Raw genomic sequence first — 20901 nt, forward strand, 5'->3', positions numbered from 1 at the left:
CAGAATAAACCAACCTGGCAGCTGCCTGACCTCTGGAGAGCTGGTTAGATAGTAACTATCTCTGTTGTTTACTCAGTTTGAATTGGTTTCTGTTATTTGCAGCAGAAACCGTCCTAACCAAAAGAGTGGAGAAGAATGCATTTTTGTGTGTATTTTGAGGTTGTAAGAGTGGTACTGGGTAGTATTTCTGCTCCATTTTACAGAATGTTGAGTGAAACAGCATCCCTGCATTGTGCATAGGCCTTAGACTTACAAGTCTAATGCAGAATTGGTGTTGAGGCAAATTCAAAACAAATCCCAGATACATTTTGTACTTCAGAATGAAATGTTGCTCTGCTATGATCAAGTCCTAGTTATTATTTCTTGGTACCTCTCAAATTCCAAAGGGATTAAATCAGTCAGTATACCACCTTCCACCTACAGTCTACCCTACTTTACCTTGAGCGAACATCTTAGCAACCACACTGTTACAGAAGGCCAGGAACTAACAGTCTTCCACTGGCCGCCAGTGATGGGGCCCTTATTGCTATCGAGCTGGCGAGTAATAAAATTCCAGAGCCCTATTCTTAGGGTCTGCTTCCTAGGACACTTGGTACAATTACCTTAGGTGGATTTCTTGGCAACAGCTTGAAACAGGAATTTGGAGCAGGTGATTTATTAAAGGAGCGCTCTCAGGAGAACAGGAGGGAGGCAAGCAAAATGTAACAGGAGAAAAAGCCAAGCAATGATGTAATCTCAGCTGGAAACCAGCTTCAACCTGAGCCCCTGGGGAGCTCTGAGTTGTCCCAGGGTGTCAGTCCCACCTTTTGTACCAGCGTGGTAGTCAGTCATCGCTGTGAGCCACCGGAGGTGAGGTTAGGGCAGGGTGTGTGTGACACTCACAGCGGCAGGGAGTGTATGCACCGGCCCAGTTAAAGGGGTCTAGTCAGAGCATCAAGAGCATCCACTGCAACTTCCCAACTTACTTGGGTAGCCAAAACTGTACTTGATTCTGTACTTGTACTAGCCCAGCCCTGCATAACCATTCTTTCTCTTTGAAATCATCTATTCACTACTCTCTTTTTTATTCCACCTTAGCCACACATTCGGAGAAGTCAATGGCAACCCACTCTAGCACTCTTGCCTGGAAAATCCCATGGACTGAGGAGCCTGGTGGGCTGCAGTCCATGGGGTCACAGAGTCGGACATGACTGAGCAACTTCACTTTCACTTTTCACTTTCATGCATTGGAGAAGGAAAGGGCAACCCACTCCAGTGTTCTTGCCTGGAGAATCCCAGGGACACGGGAACCTGGTGGGCTGCCATCTGTGGGGTCGCACAGAGTTGGACACGACTGAAGCGACTTAGCAGCAGCCACACATTGGCCACCTTGCAATTCCTCAAATTCTTTAACACATTCAGGCTTCAGATCCTTTTAGTCTTCTCATCTGGAATATTTTTCTGCTGCTCTCTACCCTCCCATACCCTCATGACAAGGTCCCTTCTACATCCTTCAGGTTTTTACTCACAAGACAGCTTCTCAGTAAGGTCTTCTCTGGCTGCACTACGTAAAATGACAACTCCCACCCCTAAACCAACACATAGGATTCCTTTACTTTCATTACTTTTTTCCAAATACTTATCAGTATCTAACAGACTATACTTATCTTGTTTATTATTTATATCTGTTTAGAGTTTTCTTATTTATCTTGCTTACTATTTATCATCTGTTGACCTGGGTTTGATCCCCAGGCTGGGAAGACCCCCTGGAGGAGGGCATTGCAACTCACTCCAGTATTTTTGCCTAGAGAATCCCCACGGACAGAGGAGCCTGGTGGGCTACAATCCATGGGGTCACAAAGAGAGGAACATGACTGAGTGATTAAGCATAGCACAGGACATTTATTAACATATATACCCCAGGACATGAGCTGGGAAGGGCAGGAATTTTTGCTTTTTTTTTCATCTCAGCACTTAAACAGTGCCTGGTAAGTTATACGTCCTCAGTTAATACTTGCTGAATATGGGAATGAATGAGTGATTCCTAGCATGAAGTGTAAGTCCTCAATAAACATTGCTCAAAGAGAACTAAGCTAATATGGAAAATATCGGCACAGCCCCCATGTAACACAGATGGGAGAAAGGTTATACATATTGCCACACACAGAGTTTTCCGTAGGTTATGTTTTCTTTGATAAGACTGCAATGTTCATGTGATGTTATATGTGTGCACGTTAATATATACTATTCATACATATAAATGTGAGTGAATAATAATAGAAGCACTAAAGATTTTCCAAATTTATTTAGAGTTCAAATTAAAACTCAAGAACCTAGATTTACATACATTAAAGAAAGGCAGAGTTATAGCAAAACTAATGTGAATGCAGGTTGTAAAGACAGCTCAATCTCTGTCACATAAAATTTAAATTCACAGATGAAACTCTTTAAGCTCTTTACTGCCATGTCATACTCTGATCCCAGAGAGCAGAAAACTATTCAGACATGTAAAATCTCAAATCTCTCCATTCTGAAATCGATCAGTAGATAACAAAAACAAAAATCCTCAAGGCACAACACCATCTTCCAGAAAAGAAGCCTTTTTTTTTTTTTTTTTTTTTTTTTAATCTAAGGTTACTAAAACTACAGACACCTATCAGCCCCTCTATGGCATTTTTTTGCTGAGGTGTCAATCAGCATGGGATTAGCCTTGGGCTGAGGCGGCCTCAGAACTAGCACAGGCTTCTTCCTGTGAATCCTCCCCGGCAGAGGATTCTGACTCAGCTGGAGACTCTTCTTCCAGTTCAGCACGTCCACCAGAGCCTTCGTTCTCTGCTGCACCTTCATCACGCTCCACGGCAGCAGCTTCCTCGGGAGCTGCGCTGGCGGCCTCTGCGGTCGTTTGCTCTGCGGTCTCCCCCGTCGCCGGGCCTGTCGCCTCTGGCCGGGACTCGGCACCGACCACCTCGGCCTCCGCAGGAGCAGCCTCGGCGTCCTCTGGACAGGCGGGAGCCTCTTCTACGACCACAGCTGGAGCATCGGGAATATCTTCAGCAACCACCGGAGAAGCTGCCGCTGAAGATACCTCAGGGGCTTCTAAACTGGCTTCCTCGGCACCCACAAGGTTCTCTTTCTCACCTTTAAAATTTAGTCCATTAAAAAAGTGTTAAAGAGCATGGGAATACAGTGGACACTCTACAGTCATCTTAAAAGCTGAGTCGGGAATTCCCTGGCAGCCCAATGGTTAGGACTCTGTACTTCCACTACCAAGGGTGTGGGCTCCATCCCTGGTCAGGGAAATAAGGTACCACATGTTCCGCCTTGCCGCCAAAAACTTTTCTTTAATAAATATATAAAAATTAAAAACTGAGACAAATCAATAAGTACTGACATGAAATGGTCTTCAAGGTAGTCTGTTAAGTGGAGAAGAACAGTGTACAGGTATGGTACTATTTGTATTAGGAAAGGAGAGTAAGATTAAACCTAAACAGTTATATTTGTAAAGACTCTCCAGGCGGACACAAAGAAACTGGTGTTACTGGTTGCCTCTGGAGAGGAAAAATGGGGGATCTGCTATTTTGCAAACCCTTTGGAAACTCTTGAACTTTAAAAAATAATAATTTACATGTATTATTTATTCAAATACAAGTCATGAAAATAAACAGGCCATGTGTCATGTGAAATAGCATGGGAAAATAACCAACTAACTGATGACTTTGAAGAGTTACTAATCCTCCCTCAACTTCAGTTTTGTCTCCTGTAAAATGGGGATATTAATAATATCTACCTAACAAAGCTATTGGGAGGATTAACTAAAATAATGTATATGAAAAGGGTTAAAACCAAGGAAATGTTATGGAAATGCTGTATTTTAGTGTTATTACAGACAACCATCTCATGATTATATTCAGTATGTTTATTAATGATATTCTTTTATTGTTCTCATGACAAAAAGGTTAAAACTGGTCCATGAGAAGCTATTTTCCTTGTCCCTTAAATAGCGATCATAGTATTTGATAATAATGACATTATGGCTGAAATGGAAGAAAGTACGGTATAAAGTAAGCACTTTAAGGCAAAAAGTATACATTAGGATGAAGATATGAAGTTTCTCTTCTTACTAATTGCCATTTTATCAATCTGAGCTGGGGGACTCAGTAGAGATAACTGACTCTAATGTCACTGCACACAGATGTTCTTAGCCAAAATTGAAACAAAATGAGTTTCGTGACTTAAAAAAATAATGAGAGAAATGAAAGGTCACGTTCATGCCTGCATGAATGGAAGCCTGAGTAGGGGAAGAGTAATGTCATCACACAAAGAAGTCAAAGATGCTGGTCAGCGGTTTAAATGTACAATGTTTTCATTTACCAAGCGCACTCATCCAAAACGTCTTTAGACTTTGGTTGGACTTTTCCTTTTCTTTTTTTTTTTGGACTTTTCCTTTTTGAACAAACTCCTACCTACGCCATTCGGGACTAAGTAAAGAAGCCAAAATCAAATAGTGTTCATCGCTAGACTATGATGATGAAAATCAGTGCCTCGAAGAAAAATAAAATAGTGAATTCACTTTACCTTGAGGTGGATGTAACTCCGCTTTGGTTTTTTCTTTCAAATCTGTTACATGATCGCTGCGTTTGGCCTTCCCTGATGTGACTCTCTTGTAAGTCTGAAAGTGAATGTGTGCTTAAATTTATTTCTTGAGCAAGAAGGTTCACCATGCCAAGTTTAAAGGTGTTTACAGTTCAAACAGGAAAAACCAATACACACCATCTATTTTTTTTATTTACCCTTTGGAAATCTTTGTCATTAAGTAGAATGCTTTCTAAAAATAAAGAGGGATTTCCTTGGTTGTCCACTGGTTAAGGCTGCACCCTTCCAATGCAGGGGCTGTATGTTCTATCCCTGCTGGGGGAGCGAAGAATCCACATGCCTCACAGCCAAATTAAATTTAAAAAAGAAAAGAAAGAAATGCTCTGAGAGAGGTCAAAGATAACTGAAAACACACAAAGTAGATAAGACAAAGAAGAAAATAATAAATTATGCTAGAGTAAAAATATTTTGATAGGCATTAAAAAATATCCCCTGGCATTCATCTCAGAGAAGCAGAAATTTATGTGCACTCAAAAACCAGAACACACATGTTCATGGTAGCTTTAATCATAATAGCCAAAAAATTGGAAGCAGTCCAGAAGTCCTACGTAGGCTGGTTGGTTACACAGGCTGTGTGCGCCCATGACATGGGATACTGCTCTGCCATAAAGGGGACGAACTATAGATAAAAGGAGTGAACTGCAGGTACAGGAAGCCATTTGGATGAATCTCCAGGCAAATCATGCTGAGTGAAAAAAACCAGTCTCAAAAGGTTACATACCTTCAGATTCCATCTACTTAATGTTATTTGAGGGGTGGGTAACATTTTTGAAATGACAAGAAATATAGAAATAGAGGATAGATTAGTGGTTGCCAGGAAGTAAAAGGAAGGGAGAAGAGAGCAGGAGGGAAGGAAGCACAATTACAGGAGACAACACTGGGGATCCTTGTGATGACAGAATGGTTTTGTCTCTTGACTGTGATGGTAAACACACGTGATACAATTGCTTAGGACTAAATACATGCAGTTAAGTGCTCACACACACATACACAAACACATGCACAAGTGCATGTAAAGCTGCTGGAATCTGATAAGGTCTACAGATCATACCAATGTCAGTCTCCTGGCTGTGATATTGTATTACAGTTAGGAGAGATGTTGGCACAGGGGAAATGAGGTGAAAGGTATATAAGCTGTCTTGGTATTAGTTATTATAACTGCATATGAAACTCAATTCTCTCACAATAAGAAGTTTTCAAAAAATCTTCCAAAATGACAGCTTTGTAGACCCCAGTGAAGATTTCTAGGGTTAGTCATAAAAGCAGAAATATGACCTGCCATAGGTTACTTGCAAAACAGAATTGGGAATAAAGCTATCTGAACCTTAGATACAATGTACAGATGTCTTTTTATTTCCAATTCAAGCAGTAATCTCTGGCCTGTATTCATATTAGACAATGATATTTTAAAAATGAAAATCTCACTAGTTAGATAATATTATTTGTATTATCTCAGCTTAAAAAATGTTAGTAGAGATTTCTCTCTTAGTGGTAGGATGATAAATTTTAAAAATTGTATATTTATATGCGGGGCTTCCCAGGTGGCTCAGTGGTAAAGAATCCGCCTGCAGTGCAGGAGACATGGGTTCGATTCCTGGGTTGGGAAGATTCCCTGGAAAAGGAAATGGCAACCCACTTCAGTATTCTTGCCTGGAAAATCCCATGAACAGGGGGAGCTTGGCAGGTTGCAAAAGAGTCTGCACAACTAAACAACAAAAACAAATTTATATGTAGCGTTTCCTAAATTTCTAATAATCGTAAATCATTAAATCTCATTAAAAGTTTTCCTATGCAAATTGCAAACTATCTCTTGGTATGTTCAAATTAGACTATGAAAATGAAAACTGGATAAGCTCATGGTGAAAGTGATGCAAAAGTGGCTCTTAAGCAACCCTCAGGGTTTGGTGAATTCTGACGTGTACCATCAGGCTTTGAAATACACAGAGCAAACAGGGTCAGCAGGAAAGAGAGTCGACATATTTGTATAAAAGCAAGGAATATTTTCCCAGTGGGGTGGGAGATCCTGACGGCTTACAGGACTAGTATGCCGAGTCACTTCTCAGTATGGTAAAGCTGAACCTGTGCCCAAGTTCACGGCCCTGAAATGGCTATTCCAGCGACAACATCCCAAGGACATTAGTCTTATTGTTCAAGGGGCTAAAACACAATTGAGCTGTTAAAGCAGAATCAAAGAGATATAAGAATAACTCACATTCATGTGTAACCTAGAGGATCTAGCTTTGTAAAATCTAACATCATCAAGCAGAGTAGAAGAAAGATCGATTAAAAGAGAGGGTCTCAGAGTTAGACTTTGGAAATAATTTCCAAATGACATTATACATTTATTAAATGTGAGCATTTAAAATCTACCGCAGCTTTTAAAACCCAGTCTGGCATTTTGCTTCTCAAGATACCCAGACCTTGGGCTTCCCTGGTGGCCCCTGGTTAAGATGCTGCGTTTCCAATGCAGGGAGTGCAGATTCAATCTCTGGTTGAGGAACTAAGATTCCATATGCTGCTTGGGTGGCCAGAAGTAAATAAATAACTTTTTAAAAATATAGCTGGACTCTCAAAAAACTGAAGTGACCTGGGCCTTTCTCAAATTTTAAGAGGCTCTCGTAGAAGATTTTACTTGGAAATGAAAAAGTGTTCTTGGCTACAGAACATCTGTAGATTCAGTTGGGATTAAATCTAATATAGAATTTATTATTCTATATTAGAATAATATAGAATAATATTATTCTAGTATAATAGAATAATATTATAAGAATACAGGTTTTTGGAGTGCCTCACATTCTGTATTTCCTCCGGAAAGTAGCCTAAAACTCTTGGGAATTAAGGCTTCCAGAATTCAAAATTAAAACTATATAATCTTAGAGGTGGAAAGGGACTTAGAGATCATCGCCTTGTCCAATTTCCGCTCCCACTGTCAGAGAACAAGCTCAGAAAGAGCTCTCACGAGTAGCCAGTTTCTAAGCGTCCAGTTTACTCCTGCTTTTGCAAAGAAAAATTTATCGGCCTGGAGAGGTTCATGTCTGGCACTAGTAAGCATAATTAGGGATGTGGTGATGTCCAGATGAAATTCAGTCTTCCAGCTTCCCACATAATCACATGACCTAGTTTAATCTGTTTTATCCAGTGGCCTATATCTGACTAGAGTAGCCCTGGGCAGTGAATTCAATATTAAGCAGGGGAAAGATGGTAAAAGCAAAGAAATCTAGGTAAGAGTGAAAGCCGATTAGAGGAGGACAATAATAAAAATGACATCTTTGAACTTTACTAGATTCTTGAGGCTTTCAAATTCCTGAAGATTAAAATATGCGTTTTGGTTTCATTCTCTTCAGAGTCCTACAAACTGCTCATAATTAAGACTAAAAATTCATTTTATGTATATTTCTGTAGTGTCAAACCAAAATGTAGTGATTGTGTAGTCTTATGGTTTCTGAAGAATAACACTTATTCTACTCTTATTCATAATAAAGATTAGATTTCAATTTAGAAAGAAAATGAGGAATGATTCAATTTAATAGAATTATTATTATTATTTTAGCCACACCACACAGTTTTCGGGATCTTAGTTCCCTGGCCAAGGATTGAACTGTGCCCACAACTCTGAAAGTGCTGAGTCCTAACCACTGGACTGCCAGGGAATTCCCTGTTTCAGTTTTTTTTTTTAGCTTCAAAATCATACTATTAAAAGCACTGATTTATAGTGATTACATGCAGAGAGTGAATAAGGGAAACCAGGCAGGAAAACATTCTTTTGATGTTATATATGTGGGTATTTGAATTTTTTTAAAAAAATATGGATAAATATTACTTTTTAACAAAAAAAAATAAAGCTAATAAAAACTATGGAGACAATAAAAGGATGGTGGGGAAAGAAGGAAGAATGACTGCTTGGAGCACAGAGGATTTTTAGGGCAGTGAGATTGTATGCTACTGAAATGGTGAATGTGCATGTGTGCATGCCAAGTTGCTCAGTCGTGTCCGACTCTTTGCGACACTGTGGACTGTGGCCCACCAGGCTCCTCTGTCCATGGGGATTCTCCAGGCAAGAATACTGGAGTCGGTTGCCATGCTCTGCTCCAGGGTATCTTCCCGACCCAGGGATGGAGTCTGCCTCTCCTGAGACTTCTGCATTGCAAGCGGATTCTTTACCGCTGAGCCACCAGGGAAGGCATTATGGTGAATACATGTCATTATATCTTTGTCAAAATCCATATAATGTACAACACTAAGAGTGTACTCTCATGTAAATTGCAGACTTTAGTTAATAACAATGTATCAGCATTGACTCATCAGTTGTAAGAAACTGTAGCTCGCTAAAGGGAGGTTGTTGATAAGGAAAAGGCAGTCAGAGGGGTAAGGGGGGAATTCTCTGCACTTCCTGCTTATTTTTCTGTAAACCTAAAACTCATCTTTAAAATAAAGTCTATTAATTTTTTTAAAAGTTTCTCTCTCAAAACAGTTCTTGTTGAATGTCATTAATAGTACTTACCTTAAAGAATTGTTGTAATTATTAAATGAACCATGAGTCTGAAATATGGTCTCAAATGTCAGCTATTAGTACTACTAGTATTTATAATAACATTGTTTTTTACTGGAAGTCATTCATACTTAGCGGTATTAAGCATTTTATACTTAAATTCTTTTTTCATAATCTTGTATATTCAATTACTCCTAGGTCCTGATCTTGACATTGCTTTGAGTTTTACCACATGTTGTGAAATATATGGATTCCTGAACACCAAGGTTATTTAATCACTTACATAATATCCACCAGCACTGACTGTGACACCTACAACCAGATAATAGATCATATTTGATCCAGATGATCCAGGGAATTTGCTAGATGATATCCAGCGAAGAGATGCTAAGAAAACAAGTTTAAACACAGTTAGCTCCACCATGGGCAAAACTATTTTAAGTGATTACATAAAAAAAATTTTTTCCCCTCAGTGAGTATGGACTATATTAACATCAACTGATTTTAGCTTAAAGGAATACAGTATTACAAGGTAGGGCAGTAATTCCACTTGACATTTTTCTCAATCTGATTTGATAATTACTTATGAAACCTGTCCTCTTGATGCTCAGCGTCATGCTTTTCTTAGGAGGAATGCAGGCGTGAGTAAGGAGAAATGATAAAAGCACTAAACAATTTTAACAGTCAAATGAAATACAGGTTAGCAAAAGAAATCCATTTATTATATATACCAAACTAAAAAAAAATTATATATACCATACCACAGCATTCAATGGAAAAGTTTATTTTTTAAAATGAATTAAATAATTTGTGCTTAAAATTCATGTGTTAAATAAAAACTTATGTTGAAATCCTACATGTTTCTATAAATCTATAACACAAATGTAGGCATAGAAAGAAACTTTAATTCTTCTAATATAAAACCTTTAAAGATGGTCAGATATAAACGCTTCAAAGACAAATGTTGCAATAAGTTCATATCTGAAATAGAAGGGCAATTTTGTACAAACTAATAGAAATAGATAAGGTACTATACTACGCTACTTAAATACATTAACTGTGTAGTGTTAGAATTTGTATATACCGTATGCTGTGGAATTGAAATTTTTTATAATAAACTCAAAGCTAGAAGAAGCTTAAAGCCAAAATTCTCTATTTTAAAGATTAAAAAAAAAAAAAGAAAAAAAAAGATAAAAAAGTAGAGACCTTTATTACGCATTTGACAAACAGTTGGACAGTTATTATGTGTTTGGCATTGTTAGAAGCATTAAGACTATAACTGAAGGGACCTCTCTGGCAGTCCAGTGGTTAAGACCCTGCACTCGCAATGCATAAAGTGTGGGTTCAATCCCTGGTTGGGGAACTAGGATCCCACATGCTTTGAGGCACAGCCAAAAATAAATAAATTAATTAAATAATCTTAACAAAAATATGACTGAAGCACAACACACAAGGTCCCTAGCCTCAAAAAAGCAGGAAAAGATGTAGAGACAAGTAATTGTAGGCAAATAGCTGCAATGCGGTATGGCAAATGATGTAATGGATGAAACATGAAAGCCGAAGCAACAACAGCATGAAAACGCAGTGAAAGAACTCAGCTAGCCGGCTCAGTGTAACTGTCACGGCTGAAGAGACATGACCTAGCTTTGAGGGAAAGGAGGAGTTTGTCAGATAAATAAGGGGAGGGAAAATGGCGCTGCAGGCAGAAGGCAGAGCATGTGCAAAAGCATGAGACCTGTATGATGAGGAAAATGCAGTATTTTGATGTGACCTGGCACAGAGAATAAGGGTGTGGGGACCAGGAAGAAGCTCTGATTTGCAGAAAGCAAATCTTAGGACATCTTCGCAAACTACAAATCTCTGTAGTAGCAAAACTGGAAAGATTTTGTACATTTGTTCTTAGTTTGGATATAAATGAACATTGCTCAGAAAAAAAACATTTTTTTTCACAAATGTGCCCGGAGAGGCTATGGTAAGAAGTTAGGTCTTTGACTTCTAGTGGAGCTTTTGTTGGTTTAAAAATACATCTGTTATTAAATAGGGAATATGTAGCTTTCATAGTCAGCAACCAGGCATAAGTAACATAAAGGTTTTTTTAATAGGAAGAAATAGAGAAAATTATGAACGTTTAAGTACAGACAAATACAATTATGACAAAGATATTCAAATGAGCAGCAAAATGGGAAATAAATATTCAGTAAGGATTAGATAAATTTTAGCATATTCATAATGTGAAACATAAATATTTTAATTTTTGCAGAAGACTATATGAGAAAATATTTACAATATATTAAGTGAAAAGTTACAGCAAAGTAATCTTTATAGGACTATCCCAGATTTGTGGAAGCAATGTACAAAAGAAAAAAATGCAGGGAGAAAAAAAGGTGTGGAACACTGTGTATACTAAAATACAAATAAATAGGGGTATTCACTAAGTGATAGGATTTATCAGTGACTTCTATTTTGCCTTTCTGAGTTTTCCCAGTGATTTACTATAAACCTAATTTATCTACTCATTAAAATTTTACATTTTTAAAAGCCAAAACCAGAAAACAAAATTTGATGAGGCACAATAAAAACTTTATCCTTCAATAAACTGAATCAATTACATTTTTCATCAAAGTTGAAAGAACCAATAAAAGGTTAATGCTCACGACCAAAGCCAAATTTTCAGTCGATAACAGTTCTGAAAATACTTAAATAAATCAAGAAAGCATTAGGTGAAAATGAGAAAAAGTACTGATCTTTTTTTGTAGTACTGCTACAACCAATATTGCTAACCTATTTAGAATCTTACAGATGCTTTTCTTTTGCCCCAAATAATTATTTGAAATATGTGTAGCTACCAAAAAAAAAAAAAAAAAAGACATATATGCTTGTCCGTGTGGCCAGTGGGGGCTGCGGTGAGATAACGCGAAAGGCCACCATCAGGGGGCTCATCTGTCTCCCCCCACCCCCACCATCACAACAGCCCCGTTATCTTCAGAAATTTCAAATGAATGGTTTCCTTTTATTTCACCAGCGAAAAACCTGCTCTATCTCACTCGGCATAAAGATCAAGGAAAACGAAGTCTTATTTCTGTTAATGGAGGCCATTTCTTCCCAGGAGCATTTTAAGAGGAAAAATAATGCTAGTTAGGCAGACCTTGCTTCCCTCCCACTATCACTAATCACCACCACAGGCTTAATCAAAGTGAGGGAGGAGGGTGTGTGGAAATGGGCCATGGAATTTTCCGCCGGAGTCTTTCTCTTTCCCCTCTCCCCGACTCCAACGCACGAACTATGCTAAAGCCTTAGGAGAGAGGCAAAGTGAAGGGAGAACTAAGAATTTTCCATGAGGTTGTCTAAGAGCCGGCGCCCCAATCACGGACAGAAAACACAGGGGAGATGGATGGGCCGGCCGGGGCAGAAGTTCTCCGGGAGCGCCGACCTGGGCCCTGTGTCGGCGGCTGCTCGGGGAAGATGCTCTCAGGGCTCACACTTAAGCATCTGCGATGTCCCGGGCCCTATGTGAGGCGCTTTGGTACGTGTCAATTTTTATTTAATAAGCTTCCAACTCGCACTGCACTTCACTTCTAGGGAGTATGTTCCTTTCCCCGTGTTTTAGGAAATCTACGGGTGAAGATCCAGGGGCGACGCAGTCGAACAGCTGGCGAGCTCGTTTTCTCTGCAGCCCCCAAGGAAGGTGCGACGAAGCCGCTTCCCCGGCGGGGATGCCACGGCCCGCGAGGGCCGAGTCCTGGCCAGATCTGGAGTTTATTTCTCAAGAGCAGTTACCCAATTTCTACTGGACCGGCACTGCCTCCCACAACCCGCCTGGCCCGCAGATCTGTGACCATCTGCCCCCCAGTACCTCTGCTTCCTCGTAAAGATGGAGAACCTGGTCCCTATGTCAATACCAGTGGGAAGCTAATGCCTACGTTAGCCAGGTAGTTTTCCAAGCGCTTTTAACTACATAATAATTCATTAAAACTCACAAGTGTTGTCCATTTACCAGTTGAGGAAAATGAAGTTAAATCACTTGCCCAAGATCAAGATTCGAACTCAGGAAATCTAGTCCGGATTCAGAAGCCCGCGCTGGAAACGTTCCCTACTTCCAAGATCTCCAAGAATTTCGGGGAGATTCCCCGGCCATTCTCCCCCATCTCTCCCCCATCAACCTCTGGCTTCTGCTGCCCGGGGATGGATCTGACCCACCAAGGGCAGGCCGGTACTGGGGGCGCCCGCTCAATCTGTGCGCGGGGCACCTGTCCTCGGGCTTGGACGCCGGGAGAGGATCCCCGGTCTGCACCTGGGACTCACCGTCTTTCCGGAGCGGCGCGGGGCCTGGGGGCGCCCTCAGCGGGAGCGCCAGGGTCTTGGAGACCGCCCGGCGGAGGTACATCGCGCCGGCAGCTAGCGGCGAAGCAGCCTCTCTAGCCCAGAGCCGGCTGCGGGGTTGCGAGCCCCGCCCCGGGGAGGGGCGCCGACCCCTGCCCGCCCCGCCCGGGCGGTCTCTGGGGACGTGCAAAGCGGTTGGTCTTCTGCACCATCCTCCCACAACCCAATCTCCAGACTCTTGCTTTCTCCTGGGCCTGAGAACTCAGCTGACGGGGCCTCTCAGAATAAGGATAGGGAACCGTGAAGTCGCCGTCATCTGCCTGCCCACTGCCCACTGCCTTATCTTCCACTCGGAGTGGACTGGAACTGTTTCGGACCTCGCATCTGGAATAAGACAGACATGATTGATAATGCCACATGAAATCGGAACCCACTTTATCTCATATACTCCACTAGCTTCCCTAGGAGTGGAAAGGGAGACGAATCCAAGAGAGAGACAGCCTCAGCATTCCACTGGTACTCTGGGTAATGTTCACAATCCTAAGAAAATTCCCAGGTAATGGCTGAATCTCTAGGCAATTCATTATTACAATGACTTTCAAATATAATCTCCAAAAGTGCTGCATATACCTCTATGGGATGTGAAACTGCTGCTGCTGCTGCCAAGTCGCTTCAGTCGTGTCCGACTCTGTGTGACCTCATGGACAGCAGCCCACCAGGCTCCTCAGTCCACGGGATTCTCCAGGCAAGAATACTGGAGTGGGTTGCCATTTCCTTCTCTGTGAAACTAGTATTTCCAAATCAATTAGAAACACTAATTAGACTTTTCCTCCAAATTTCAATTACTTTCCTCATGTCTTCAAGACTCTGTCATAGTTTGAATATGGAAACTAGTAATTTATGCATATAACATTTCTTCAATGATTAATCTTTGAGACTTCCCTGAAATGATCAACCTTTGAAAGGGACCCATTTCCTACTGTAATAACCCCTTATGCACGTTTGGCATTTGACAGTTTACAAAGCACTTTCACATAATTTTCTCCTTTAATTTTCATTTCACCCCTCTGAGGAAGGTGGCAATTATTCCGGTTAGCAAAAAGCCAGATGGTGACTTTCTTTTTTAAGGACATCAACATGGTCCTTCTAGTTCCAAGTTCTCTTGGCATATTACAGGCAAAATATTTGCTCATTTCCTTTGCAAATAACTAAACATTCCTCAGAGGATCTAGTTTTAACCCAATTCTAATAATATTTAAATACTCTTATTTAAGGAGTACAAGCCAATGATCAGAACTGGTTTTTTTATTTTTTGATGCTCAGAATAATGAGTTATTCCTATCAACTAAATCTTAAGAACAAATAGGTAAGCTGTTAATGAGAGGTCTAATTTAGACTTGCAAGCCTGGAAGATGGGGCTAGACCCAGACCTTTCACCAAGAAGTTAGGTAGTCCTGAAATAAAACAAAATGCAGATTAGTACACTTGGTACCTTTGGCCAGCATCAAGCACACATCCTAGAATGAACTGCCAGCAGATACAACAGACTGACAAATAGAATCAAATCAGTGAGGAGAGCTCCTAACCATTTTCAATTTGGTGCTGCTTGATTAAAAAAATATATATCTACCACTACAACTCATTCTTTCTTTCGCCTACTTAGGTCTGAATTTTGAAAGTTGCCAGGGAGAGGAAATAGTCAAAGGCAGTAAATGCATTTAATAAATTAATGTAGGGGGAAGAAAAAAGAATGCCAGGGAATTCCCTGGCAGTCCAGTGGTTAGGACTAGGCTCTTTCACTGTCGGGGGCCTGGGTTCAATCCAGGGTCAGGGAACTCAGATATTGCAAGAGGGGTGACACAGTCAAAAAAAAAAAAAAAAAGAAATAGTGTGTACATTATACTGGTATTTAGTGTACTGGCAGCTCCCCTAAAACAGGATTCTTTCTGAGTAAACATCTGTAAATGATAATGGCTCCCAGAACACCGTTCTAGACCTCTCCCTTCAGAATTCCGATGTAGACTCAGGGTCTCAGTATAGACCAAGACCTAGATCATCCCCAGGTTCCACAGCAGCCCCCTGCTGTCAGTCACTCACACTGTCTTTCAGGATCTTCAGAATGCCTACAACATGCGTGTTCTAGATGCTGAGGATTGGTTATAATCTACTGCACAAATATTCACCGAGTATCTGATCGCTGGTGTTCCAGCGCGTTCTTCAAAGAACAAGATATGATCTCTGGTACAGCTCACAGTTCCAGGTTACAGAGACATGGAAGCAACATTTTTTCTCAGCAGTGGCTGCCAAGCCTCCCATTAATGGGGGTGAATGATCACAAAGATATCTCTGACCAAGTATCAATAATAAATGTAAAAGAAGAGCGCTGGCTAGAGTCAAACTGGTTTAAACAATGCAAACCAACTAATTTAAACAATACAAAATAACTCACATGTATGTGCTGTGTTTTCCTCAGTCGCTCAGTCGTGTCTCTTTGCAACCCAATGGACTGTAGCTTGCCAGGCTCCTCTGTCCATGGGAATTCTCCCGGCAAGAATACTGGAATGGATTGCTATGCTCTCCTCCAGTGTATCTTCCTAACCCAGGGATTGAAACCAGGTGTCCTACATTGCAGGCAGATCTTTTTAACGTCTGAGCCACCAGGGAAGCCCAAGAATACTGGAGTGGGTCACCTATCCTGTCTTCAGGGGAACTTCCCCACCCAGGAATCGAACCAGGGTCTCTTGTGTTGCAGGCAGATTCTTTACCAGCTGAGCTACTAGGGAAGCCCAGATCACATGTATATAGGGCTTTAAAATTTTTCCCAACATGTTCTCACATCTGTCTTTGTGCTTTGTCCTCTACACAAGCCTAAGGAGTAGGTGGAGGAATGTTGATTATCCTTGTATTACACATGAAAAAAATCAAGGTAGTATAACACTGTTGAGTCTGAGTTTGGAAGTCACATACCTGTTCTAATTTACTGGTCTGAGTAAAATGTGGGTAATTTCTTTACTCATAGGGTTTTTGGAAGTGCAAACGAACATTAGGTATAAAACGTGTTCAGCTAGTTGGGGGAGGCAGTGCTAGATTCTGACTTCCAGTCTAAACTGAAGCTCATTTCCCTTACAATGTTCTGAAGCCGCTCAGTGGGCATGTGACAGGATCCATTATATTCCACCATCTCATCATATGGTAAAGTCCGGTGGGGAGTTTACTGTGTCTGTCCTAACTACAGAGGCAAGAGCTGTGAGATACAGTGCCACCTCCCCAGATCCCTTTTCATCTTAGCTTTAAGCTTGTGTCTCTTGGATCAAAGGGAATCTGCTATCTACTCTACTGCTCTTGTAGGATATGTGGCTTTCCATTTTGATGCCAACCTTTTTTCACATCTTGATGAAATACTTCCCAAGAGAGGACATGCCTGTGGGTTGTCAAATTCATTCTATAGCAAGCCATTTCTCCAGAACCCCAAGAGAATTTTAACAGTAGGTCTTTGCTACAGATGACTGTAAGGCTCAGACAAGTTTCCCAGCTGTTAGTCACATTGTTTATAATGCTGCCCTTGAGCATATCCTTGACATTTTTTTTTGGTCTTGTTGGGAAAACAAGAATCGAGGGCTGGAGTTAACTTGGTTTGTCTAATGATTTCCACCTAATTGTGATTGTTGACAAAGACAATATTAATTTTGAAAACATATTCTAAGAATCCTCTACTGACAATATTCTTATTCAAGGCTTAAGTTCCATATAATTAAAGTTAATTTTCAAAGACTGAGTGACTTCCTAGACTCCATAGAAAGCTAGATACAGCTTTGTTTTTCTTAATATTATAAATCACTAGGCTATAACTCAGAGAAGGCAATGGCAACCCACTCCAGTACTCTTGCCTGGAGAATCCCATGGACGGAGGAGCCTGGTAGGCTACAGTCCATGGGGTCGTTAAGAGTCGGACATGACTGAGCGACTTCACTTTCATGCATTGAAGGAAATGGCAACCCACTCCAGTATTCTTGCCTGGAGAATCCCAGGGACAGAGGAGCCTGTTGGGCTGCCATCTATAGGGTTGCACAGAGTCGGACACAACTGACGTGACTTAGCAGCAGCAGGCTATAACTTGTACTTTCAACAGATCAATATGGATATAAGGTGAAACAATTTAGAATATAGGGGGACTTCCCTGGTGGTGGACTTCTGTGCTCCCAAAGCAGGGGGTGGGGGGACGGGTTCAATCCCTGGTCAGGGAACTAGATCTCACCTGCTGCAACTAAAGATGCTGCATGCCACAACTAAGACTCCTGTGCAGCCAAATAAATTTTTTTTTTTAAAGTATCTAGGAAGACAAATTGGCAAGCAATTGAGAAGGTGCTGATAAGCACCCTTTTAATGGCCTAAAATATTTCAACAAAATGGAGAAAGGGTGATCAAGATGGTAATTTAATTATTCTTGGAGGTTCCTCAGCACTCCTCTCATCTATTCACTTTCTCTTCTGTAGTAAGAAACATGACATTCGCTACCATTTCCATATTATTTTCCGAAGGCTACCAAAACAAATCACTACAAACTTGAATGGTTTAAAACAACAAAATTTATTCTCTCACAGTTCTGGAGGTTAGAAGTCTGAAATCAAGGCATGAAACCTGTAGGCAAGAATCCTCTCTCGCCTCTTGCAGCTTCTGATGTTTACCAGTCATCCTTGCTTTGCACACGCATCACTCCAATCTCTGCCTCCCTCATTTAAGGTTATCTTCTCTGCCTCTTTTCTTCTTAGAAATGCATCAGTCATGTTGGACTAAGGATCCATTTTGCAAAGGGCTTCCCCGATGGCTCAGTGGATAAAGGATCCTCCTGCAATGCAGGAGACACAGGAAACGTGGGTTCAATCCCTGGGTGATAAGGTCCCCCAGAGAAGGAAATGGCAATCCACTCCAGTACTCCTGCCTGAAAAATTCCATGGACAGAGGAGCCTGGCGGCTACAACTAAGCACACTCGCTACTCCAGTACACTCATCTGCAAATCTATGTCCAAGTAAGGGAACATTCTGAGATACTGGGGGTCAGGACTTCACTTATCTTTTTGGGGCCAAAATATAACCCACAACTTCTTAAAACTAAGCTCATAAAGCTTGTTTTTTTCCTACTACAACTTAAGAAAATAATTTAAATGACTATCTCACAGAAACTAAATCTGGAAGAAAAAAAAAAAAAAAAGGTCTGATTCTGACCGAAAAAACTTGACAGCATTGGATATATGATTTTGCCTGCATCTTTTTTATGGAAGTTTTTATGTTATTGCTAAAGGAACTGGCATTTGGCCAAGTTTCTCTTAGGTATTTGCTATCAAAATGATTCTTGTTCAGTTCGGCTTCTTTCTTAAACTGAGGTGTAAACCCAGGGGCTATTGACTGTGGCCTTCTCTTTAGAATGTGACTTGGGGAGGAGATGGTCTGTATGCAAAGGCAATAAAGCAGATATACAGAGAGCAGAGCCAAGACCAAAAGTCTTGATGACACTTGAGTTCCAGGCCTCAATTATTCCTGGGCACAGGTGTGTCCCTGTTAAAGGGGTCTTAGAGTCATTCTGTGGCCTCTTTTTAATATAATTTGAGTTAGGTTTCAACAGTTTAGAAACCATCTTCTACCAGTGCCGCTATGTGGCACAATTCTAGGAGGTGTTCCTCAGCATCCGCACCTCTACTGTCCGACACTGCAGCCACCAGCCCCGTGTGGCTATTTAAAAGAATTAAAATGAAATAAACACTCAATAGTCACATGGACGGAGGGGCTACTGCCCTGGTTAGCACAGACAGAACATTTCCATCGCTGCAGAAGATTCTTTTGGATAGCCCCAGTCTTCATGATGGCTCTCCATGTGGTTACACTGGCACAAATCCAAAGTCCACACAGGTAGCAATATTTTCAAGGCCTGATGTACAGTAGATCTTGCTTATTAAAGCTGTATTTTACTTCCAACTAAGGCTGTCAGCTTCCAGAATTTAAAGTGTCTTAGAGTTTTTTGTTTCCTTTAGGGATGTGAATTTTAAGTGTCTCTTTTAAAGTTCTTTGAATTGGGAGCTGGGACCTGACTTCTTGGTCCAATACCATGTGACAATAATAGTTTCCTACTGCTGCTGTTAACAAGCTTAGTGGTTTAAAACAACAAAAATTTATCATCTTTTATTTCTGTAGGTGAGAAATCCAACATGGGTCTCACTGGGCTAAAATTAAGGTGTCAGCGAGGCCGAGTTCCTTTCTGGAGGCTCCAGGGGATAAGTTCTCTGCCTCCTCCATTCCGTGGCTCTCTTCCGTTTTCAAAGCTAACCACAGCAGACTGAATCCTTCTCCAATCACATTACTCTGACACATTCTGGTGCCTCCCTCTTCCACTTATAAGGACCCTTGTGATTACATCGGGCCCAGCCAGATAATCCAGGATAATCTATCTGTATGTCTGATTAGCAAATTTAATTCCATATGCCACTTTAATTCACCTTTGCCATATAACCTAACATATATACAAACTTCAGGGAATAGGACATGGTCATCTTTTAGGATCCATTATTCTACTTTCCATTGATGCTGGGCAAATAACTTTTTACCTCTGGTTTTTGCACATGTAAAATTATGAAATTGGTCTATATGACCCCTAAGGTCCTTTCCACTTCTACCAGTTAAAATTCTGAACTGGACAAAAGCTAATAGGTACTATTATATTTGGTCTTTCACTGAACTTGGATTAAATACTTATTCTGAAATAATTTAACTGTGAATTTATGTTTGGAAGTGACTTCCAAAGACATCGGGACATCAATCTCCCAGAATAAGTGCTGGCCAGAGTCCCAAACGCACACAAAGCCAATGAAACTTTCTATTTAACATCAGAATGGAGATATAAATGATAATTTAAATGTATAGTGCATTTAAATGTTTAAATTAATGAAATGGCATATAAAGAAGTTTTAACTGATTCATAAGAAAGGATTCTGATGAGGGATAAATGAGGTGTTTGTTAATTTGTGCCTATTAACTTCCACCAACCCTTTCTTCCTCACCTTTTTTTGAATTAGTCTGCTATTCACTGGATGAAATTCATGTTAGCAAAAAGAGGCCACAAACGGTGTAGCCATATAGGTGTAAAAACTGTTACCCAAATGAAAACCATCCAAACTCAAGGAAATAGAGTCAGAAGAAACTCTTTTGAGAGGATTTACCTTCACTTTCTCCTCTAGAAGAAAACAGTATTTGGGTTCTTTTGTATTTTAGACAATAGAATAGGAGTAGTTCTACCACCCTGATCACTAAAGAATAAATGTTTTGATTAGAAATTAAAAGTTGATATAAGGAGTAAATCCTCTAGCAGTGATTTCTTAAAAATCTATATCCTTAAAAAGTCTTCTTACCAATGTATCCTTAATTATCATTGACCCTATTATCAGATGGTACTTTCCACATTAAAATCCATT

At 40.5% G+C, this 20901-nt stretch overlaps 1 protein-coding gene across 2 annotated transcripts; it reads right to left on the reverse strand.

Moving 5' to 3' along the window:
• Positions 1-2275: 2275 nt before the first annotated feature.
• MGARP (mitochondria localized glutamic acid rich protein) lies at positions 2276-17876 on the reverse strand. Of its 2 annotated transcripts, XM_065905015.1 has the most exons (5): positions 14072-17876; positions 13424-13825; positions 9405-9508; positions 4555-4648; positions 2276-3117 (listed from the first exon to the last, which is right to left on the reverse strand). In XM_065905015.1, exons 2-5 carry the CDS (start codon positions 13503-13505, stop codon positions 2684-2686), a joined length of 714 nt encoding a protein of 237 aa, XP_065761087.1. In that variant the 5' UTR covers positions 13506-13825; positions 14072-17876; the 3' UTR covers positions 2276-2683. The 2 variants fall into 2 exon arrangements, with proteins under 2 accessions (XP_065761087.1, XP_065761088.1); XM_065905016.1 differs by lacking the exon at positions 13424-13825.
• Positions 17877-20901: the final 3025 nt, after the last annotated feature.

Source organism: Muntiacus reevesi, chromosome 13, assembly GCF_963930625.1.
Source record: "Muntiacus reevesi chromosome 13, mMunRee1.1, whole genome shotgun sequence".
Lineage (NCBI taxonomy): Eukaryota > Metazoa > Chordata > Mammalia > Artiodactyla > Cervidae > Muntiacus > Muntiacus reevesi.

What these genes read in the sequence shown, in the direction of transcription:
- MGARP (XM_065905015.1), bottom strand. Translation starts at nt 13,505, where the DNA reads ATGTACCTCCGCCGGGCGGTCTCCAAGACCCTGGCGCTCCCGCTGAGG. An exon ending in TCAGTGCTGGTGGATATTAT is followed by an intron (nt 4,649 to 9,404) that starts GTAAGTGATTAA and finishes ATTCACTTTCAG; the next exon opens with ACTTACAAGAGAGTCACATC. An exon ending in GGAGTTACATCCACCTCAAG is followed by an intron (nt 3,118 to 4,554) that starts GTAAAGTGAATT and finishes TAAATTTTAAAG; the next exon opens with GTGAGAAAGAGAACCTTGTG.